At 39.3% G+C, this 8,270-nt stretch overlaps 1 protein-coding gene across 1 annotated transcript in view; it reads right to left on the reverse strand.

The window, feature by feature from the left end:
- got1 (glutamic-oxaloacetic transaminase 1, soluble) overlaps positions 1 to 4,971 on the reverse strand; it is a 22,002-nt gene extending 17,031 nt beyond the window's left edge. Inside the window, exon 1 of the mRNA XM_061910210.1 lies at positions 4,760 to 4,971. Within this exon, the coding sequence (XP_061766194.1) occupies positions 4,760 to 4,868 (109 nt within the window). The 5' untranslated portion in view covers positions 4,869 to 4,971. The remainder of the gene's footprint in view (positions 1 to 4,759) is intronic.
- Between the last annotated feature and the right edge of the window lie 3,299 nt (positions 4,972 to 8,270).

Consider the following 8,270-nt stretch of genomic DNA (forward strand, 5'->3'; position numbering starts at 1 on the left):
TGACATGTACTTCGGTATCAAGGAGGTGTAGCGGATTTTATAGACTAGGCTCAGTGCAAGTTGTTTTACTCTGTCCTCCACCCTGAGCCAGCCCACTTTGGAGAAGTGGGTTGGATTGAGGTGTGATCTGGGGTGGAGGTCTAAAAGTAACCGGATTAGCTTATTCTGGGATGTTTGGAGTCTAGATTTGAGGGTTTTGGAGGTGCTGGGGTACCAGGAGGTGCAAGCGTAATTGAAGAAGGGTTGAATGAGAGTTCCCGCTAGAATCCTCAAGGTGCTTTTGTTGACCAGAGAGGAGATTCTGTAGAGGAATCTCGTTCTTTGGTTGACCTTTTTGATCACCTTGGTTGCCATTTTATCACAGGAAAGATTAGCCTCTAGACGTTGGAACCACATTGTCGGTTGGGAAATGACCACATTTCAATGATCAAATCAACGTCACTGTCACGCCTGTGGATTATGTTTTATTTTTGTCATGTTATGTTTTGTTTTTTGGACATTCAGGTCAGTTTTTGCACTTCCTGGTTTGTTTTCGTCTCCATGCCAACTCATTGATTTTCACCTTGCCCTCAAGTCATGTGTAACCTGGGTGACAAAACCCCATTAAATATCCTCATTTAAATATCCTTTAAAACCCCATTGAATATTATTTCTAATTAAATATCTTTCTATTTAAATATAATTTTACTTAAATATCCTTTCTATTTAAATAACCTTTCGAACCCCATTAAATATCCTATTTATTTCCGTTGTCTAAGCGGTCCGTGCGTGCGTCATTGCGTCACGCGGTCACGTGACCTGTTGCGGGAAGCATAAAATCCAGTAGTGGGCTGCTTCCAGGAAGAGCGAGAGGGACGTTGCAGCAGGAGCCAACTATTAAAGCCGTGGGTCGTCGTGCGAGAGTGTTAAGTGTGATTTATCTGCGGAATTGGCCATGTTGGATGGCGAGCTAGAGCCTGAACTAGAGTCTAGTCTGAACCTTTATGCCTGGAACCGAACCAACCGAACTGAATCCGCCCAACCGGGGTAGGAGGCTCCTCAGCAGCCGCTCTGTTTTTTCCCTTTGGTATTCCATAAACGCAACGAGTTCATTTCTGTCCTCCTGAACTTTCACATTTACCCCGTTACCTTCACTAAAACCCCTCTGGACACTGCCACCACAACGTGGACTTTGCGAAGTCGTTTAATGAACTGTCGTGTTGCGCTTATACCATTTTTGGTAAAAACAAGGACTGTATCACATTGTAAATATTGAACGTTCTGTAATTTATGTTGAAAATGTGAATGGCCATTCGGATTTACATGTCTGTTGTTTATTTTTCCTATAATTCTTTAATATAATTTGGTACCTTTTAAACTTAAAACCTGTGTTCAGTCTTCATTACTCTCCATTCCTAGAGCTGAATTTAGTTTCTTCTGATCTAGCCCAGTTATATAATTCCTTGTTTACTTAATACTTGTACATTGCTTTACTTAAGTAACATACAGGCTACACACGCCCCTGTCCTCAGCCCTCACACCTGTTACTAATCATCATCATAGTCATTATTTAAGCCATTCTGTTTCTGTCCTTGTCCTGGAAACTTTGTACCTTACCACCGAATACCTACTATCCTACCTGCCTTACCTTGCCGACCTTCATGCCTTGCCACGCTGTTTGTTGTTTTGACCACGCCATGTGAGTTTTTTGTATTTATGCCTCAGTGCAAGTTTTTGGTTTGTTTCGTGCCACAGTTAGTGTTTTTGTTCGTTTGTATATAGTCATGCCATTGTGCTGCTTTGAGTATAGTCTAGTTTGTTATCCGCCCTTGTACGCGCCCTTTGTTTTCCTGTTTTTGTATTATAGTGTTTATCCATCCATTATCTAACGCTTATTCCCTTTTGGGATCGCGGAGGGTGCTGGCGCCTTTCTCAGCTACACTCGGGCGGAAGGCGGTGTACACCCTGGACAAGTCGCCATTACATCGCAGGGCCAATCAATCTATCCCCAGGTGCATGTCTTTGGAAGTGGGAGGAAGCCGGAGTACCCGGAGGGAACCCATGCATTCACAGGGAGAACATGCAAACTCCACACAGAAAGATCCCGAGCCTGGGATTGAACCCAGGACGGCAGGACCTTCGTATTGTGAGGCAGACGCACTAACCCCTCAAATGTACTCACACTCTCGTCTGGCTCGTGCCAATCATCCTTTGCGTGGAAGAAGCAAAACTAAACCAAGTCCAAATGTGACAGTCACGACCTGACATTGGATAAACGTCTACAAAAAGCATTTTGTTTCAACGTAGTAAAATCAGATTTGGTCTGCAGTGTAATTTAATAAAACCAACACATTTATCAAGGCAAAAAGTGGATTAAGTGCACAATAGCGTTTCTTGGAGCCACACACTCTGTCAAAGATAGGGATGGACAAACTCAGCTCATTAGCATTAAAGCTACACACGCACATAATGGCAAGTTCCCAGTGGGGATCACTTAAAGCAGGGGTGTCAAACTCATTTTAGCTCAGTGGCTGCATGGAGGAAAATCTGTGCACATGTGGGCCGGACAATTAAAATGATGGCATTAAAACTAAAAAATAAACACTGTTGTGTTTTTAGTGTTTTCCTGCCTTCTCCTTTGTCTGCACTTGTGCTTTTTGTAATTCGTCCTCGGCGAGGGGCGGACCTTGTGGCACACCTGCTCGCAATTAAGCACACCGGTATTTAGGCTCCTCGCCATCAGCTTGGCCTCGCCGGTTATTGCTTCCAGAATTCCTGACGTACATGCACCTGCTTCACCTGACCTGGTATGCTTTCGCTCATTTGTCCTGAATTCCCTAACCTCCTATGTGTTTATGTCCTAGTCCCCCTGAAGTAAAAGGATAACTTTTGTTGGACTCTTGCCCTGCTCAGTCTGCCCTGGCCCTTTTCTCCTTCCGACCGCTGAGGAACCTTTTAGTCCAGATTTCATGGTGTGCGTTTTCAGCCCCATCGCCCTTAGTTAAAATGGTTGTACTTGTATAGCGCTTTTCTGCCCCTTTTTAAGGAGCCCAAAGCTCTTTAGTTATCACCTTTTGTCTAATTAAATTTTTGTAATTCCACATTGTATCCCGTCTCTGCATCCTGGGGTCACCCTCACCTTACCAAGACCCTGACAAATACGACTTCAGATTGTTTTCTTTGTCTTACTTTGGCCAAAAATAGAACAAACACATTCTGAAAATATTACAATAAATATATAGAAAAAAATACCGGCAGCGTTTTTTTAATTTAATGAATTAAGTAACATTTATGGCAACCTTTTTCCAAAACACAATATAAAGTGTGAGATGTAACAGAATGATGCATACATTTATCATATTTGTTTTAAAAAGAGCTACTATACGGGCGGTATAGCTCGGTTGGTAGAGCGGCCGTGCCAGCAACTTGAGGGTTCCAAGTTCGATTCCCGCTTTTGCCATCCTAGTCACTGCAGTCGTGTCCTTGGGCAAGACACTTTACCCACCTGCTCCCTCTGCCATGTAACTTAGATATTGGGTTTCACTATGTAAAAGCGCTTTGACAGAAAAGCACTACATAAATATAATTCACTTCACAACAACATAGTGGGACCCCAAGCATTTACTGTGGGACCCCATTTTTTGACTTGATTGGGTCCCTGGGACCCCATTTTGAAAGTTTTTAGTGCCAACACTGATTGATGCGTGCAAAACAGCAGCAGGCGGCTGTGGCCTGCGGGCCGGTTCTAATACTAATTAAATATCATCTCGGGGCCCCGGGCCATGGGCCTTGACTTTGACACCCCTGACATGAAGCTTTTAGACTATTCAAAGTTTTAAACTTGTTTTGGAACAATAAATGCTGCCATTTAAGCGCCGTCTTTTTCATGGACGCCCCTGCTTATTTCAGCAAGACAATGCCAAGCCACATTCAGCATGTGTTACAACAGCGTGGCTTCGTAAAAAAAAGAGTGTGGGTACTTTCCTGGCCCGCCTGCAGTCCAGACATGTCTCCAATCGAAAATGTGTGTCGCATTATGAAGCGTAAAATACGACAGCGGAGACCCCGGACTGTTTAACAACTGAAGCTCTACATAAAACAAGAATGGGAAAGAATTCCACTTTCAAAGCTTCAACAATTCGTTTCCTCAGTTCCCAAACGTTTATTGAGTGTTGTTAAAAGAAAAGGTGATGTAACACAGTGGTGAACATGCCCTTTCCCAACTACTTTGGCACGTGTTGCAGCCATGAAATTCTAAGTTAATTATTATGTGCAAAAAAAAAAATAAAGTTTATAAGTTTGGACATCAAATATCTTGTCTTTGTAGTGCATTCAATTGAATATGGGTTGAAAATGATTTGCAAATCATTGTATTCCGTTTATATTTACATCTAACACAATTTCCCTACTCATATGGAAACGGGGTTTGTATGTACCTGGGCTCTGCAAAGACTTCTCACATGGCTCTAAAAAGTAAGCAGCCTGCAGGATTACTACTCATATAATCAGATTAAAAGTGACAAAGGTTGCACGGTAGAAAAATGTGTGCCTGTTTGGTTGCTTGAGATGGCGTTCAACCTTCAACCTGAGGCTGGTCCAGATTCAGAGTTCATTGGTTTGCATCAGTCAGATAAGACAGAATTCAACTAAGGTTGCATAATAGCACACTATCGCATGATTAATTTATTATGAGGTGTACACAAATGCAGCCATCACAATATGCACATGACTGCAAAAAAACAAAACAAGATATGGTGTTCACTGGAGTGTTCAAACTTACCCCCAACTCCGAGGTTGACTTTGTGTGGGAACTGGTCGTTATTGAAATCCTGGGTCAGTTTAAAGACAGCAACAGGTGTCGCTTGGGGAACCTGGACGAAAACAGACATACTTGATGGTTTTGTTGTACTTTTCTCTATTTCGGCCACAGAACAAAAATCGTGCACCGACAGGGGAAAAAGTTACTTGGATCGGCGCAAAAAGAGAAAAGTGGGAGTTTACGGGGGCACGAATGGGAATGTGGGCGTGTGACAAGGACCAATCACAGCGCTGATACTTGGCAGGCCAAAGTCCAACGCTGGAGAGGGAGGAGATTGCTGACCAATGAGGAAGTCTGTAGCGTGATGGACACACATCACAGCCAATTAGATTTAGAGAGAAACGCTGGGCGTGACCGTACTGCATTACTCTGTTATGCCACAAGATGGTGCCACAGCCCAGCTTACAATAGCGGAGGCGACAGTCAGTTCATTTTAAACCAGGGGTCACCAACCTTTTTGAAACCAAGACATACTTTTTGGTATAAACATATACATACATATATTTAAATATATATAAATATACATACACACACATATATACACATATACATACATATATACACACATATATACATACATATATACATACATATATACACATATACATACATATATAAACATATACATACATATATTTAAATATACATACACACACATATATACATGTATATATACACATATACATACATATATACACACATATATACATACATATATACACATATACATACATATATAAACATATACATACATATACAAACATATACATACATATATTTAAATATACATACACACACATATATACATGTATATATACACATATACATACATAAGTAAACATATACATACCCATATATGTAAATACATACATACATACATGTATATATATTTTATGTGGTCCACCATGTCATATTGTGGTCCTCCAGCAAGACATTGATGCAATGTTGATAATACATAAATGTCTTTTAAAACTGACTTTGAAAACAACGTTGGAAAATAGTTGTATTTGTAAACTGAGACAACTTTAATGTCCAACGTTGGATCCACGTTGTTGGTTGGGAAATGTCCAAATTTCAATGGTCAAATCAACGTCACAACCCAACATTGATTAAACGTCATCAAAAAGCATCTTGTTATTTGTGTTGTAGAATATTGGTTGGGAAATTACTTAATTTTAATGGTCAAATCAAGGTCAGAACCCAACGTTGATTAAACTTTGTGTTAGATTTAAGGTGCTCAATGTCATGACCTAATTCAACAAGTTCTCAACGTTGTTTTAATGTCTTTTGCCTGCTTGGTTATTTTTTTGTGGTCTGCCACATTATTTATGTGGCCATCAAAAGGCTGGGAATAATAAAACACTTTCTGGCTAAATGTATTTATTTAAATTTTGACAGAAACAGGTTTTACATTGTTTTATGGCTATCAAAAATAAATATCTGCTTGTCACTTTGACTTAATATTTCAAAGCAAGGTATCCATTAATCTTTTTCGTAAAAAAAAATAATAATAATCAAAATCAGTTGCCAATGCAATTTGTGGAATGAGGCTACTAAACGTTTATATTCGAATATATTCACTCTTAAATGTGACCTTTTGAGGGCAGCCATTATAAATTGTGATGCGGCATTCAATAAAGAGTGTAGTAGATAGTAAACATTGTGAGTGAACAGAACACCACATAAAACAGGATTTTTAGAAAGCGGCATTCTCTCAAAGGCTCAATGGATGTGTCAATGTGTGTGTGAGTGGGGGGTGATTTTTTTGTTTTGTTTTGTTTGGTTTTATTTGCTTGTTTAGTTTTTCCTCTGTTATGTCTTTTGGCTGTTGTTACTTTTTGAAAATAATTAATAAAAATTTTTTTTTAAAGAAAAAAAAAGTGGCATTCTATAAATTTACAGCAAGCTATAAGTAGTCTGCTTTAATCACATAATTACACAGTATTCTGGACATCTGTGTTGCTGAATCTTTTGCAATTTGTTCAATTAATAATGGAGAAGTCAAAGTAGAAAGATGGAGGTTTAATCAATTTCCTTTTAGCCTTTAGCCACAAAAACACAGCCGGTGTTTCCTTGTTTAAAATTCCCGAAGATGAAGCTTTACTATGGATCAGAGCGGTCAACGAACATGGATCCCGACTACATGTCAACCGGCAGTTTTCGGTGAGAAAATTGTGGTAATAAGTCGCCTCTTACCGGAGACATCAGCGGAGCTTCCGCCCCGCTGCAACTGCCGTGACTTCCCTCAGAGCCTCTGGCGTCAACACACCCGTGGCTACACCCCCTCCGACTTTCAGGTACTATTTAATCTCACTAAAATACTAGCAACACAATAGGCAGATAAGGGATTTTCCAGAATTATCGTAGTAAATGTGTATTAACATCTGAATCGCTCCCACTGCAATCGCCTTTTTTTTTCTTCTTTCTAGTCCTTCACTCTAAATTTCCTCATCCACGAATCTTTCATCCTCGCTCAAATTAATGGGGAAATTGTCGCTTTCTCGGTCCGAATAGCTCTAGCTGCTGCTGGCTATGATTATAAACAATGTGAGGATGTGAGGAGCTCTACAACCCGTGACGTCACGCGCACATCATCTGCTCCTTCCAGTAAAGGCAGGGCTTTTTTATTAGCGACCAAAAGTTGCGAACTTTATCGGCGATGTTCTCTGCTAAATTCTTTCAGCAAAAATATTGCAATATCGCGAAATGATCAAGTATGACACATAGAATGGACCTGCTATCCCCGTTTAAATAAGAAAATCTCATTTCAGTAGGCCTTTAAGAAAAGATGTCATCTATATGCAAATATTAAAACTTTTCAGACAATCCACTACACCAGTGGTTCTCAACCTTTTTTCAGTGATGTACCCCCTGTGAAAATTTTTTTCATTCAAGTACCCCCTAATCAGAGCAAAGCATTTTTGGTTGAAAAAAAGAGATAAAGAAGTAAAATACAGCACTATGTCATCAGTTTCTGATTTATTAAATTGTATAACAGTGCAAAATATTGCTCATTTGTAGTGGTCTTTCTTGAACTATTTGGAAAAAATATATAAAAATAACTAAAAACTTGTTGAAAAATAAACAAGTGATTCAATTATAAATAAATATTTCTACACATAGAAGTAATCATCAACTTAAAGTGCCCTCTTTGGGGATTGTAATAGAGATCCATCTGGATTCATCAACTTAATTCTAAACATTCCTTCACAAAAAAAGAAAATATTCAACATCAGTATTTATGGAACATATCCACAAAAAATCTAGCTGTCAACACTGAATATTGCATCGTTGCATTTTTTTTTTCACAGTTTATGAACATACATTCATATTTTGTTGAAGTATTATTCAATAAATATATTTATAAAGGATTTTTGAATAGTTACTATTTTTGGAATATTTAAAAAAAAAATCTCATGTACCCCTTAGCATACCTTCAAGTACCCCCATTTGAGAACCACTGCACTACACA

The sequence above is a fragment of the Nerophis ophidion genome, linkage group LG09, assembly GCF_033978795.1.
Source record: "Nerophis ophidion isolate RoL-2023_Sa linkage group LG09, RoL_Noph_v1.0, whole genome shotgun sequence".
In the NCBI taxonomy this organism is placed as follows: Eukaryota; Metazoa; Chordata; class Actinopteri; order Syngnathiformes; family Syngnathidae; genus Nerophis; species Nerophis ophidion.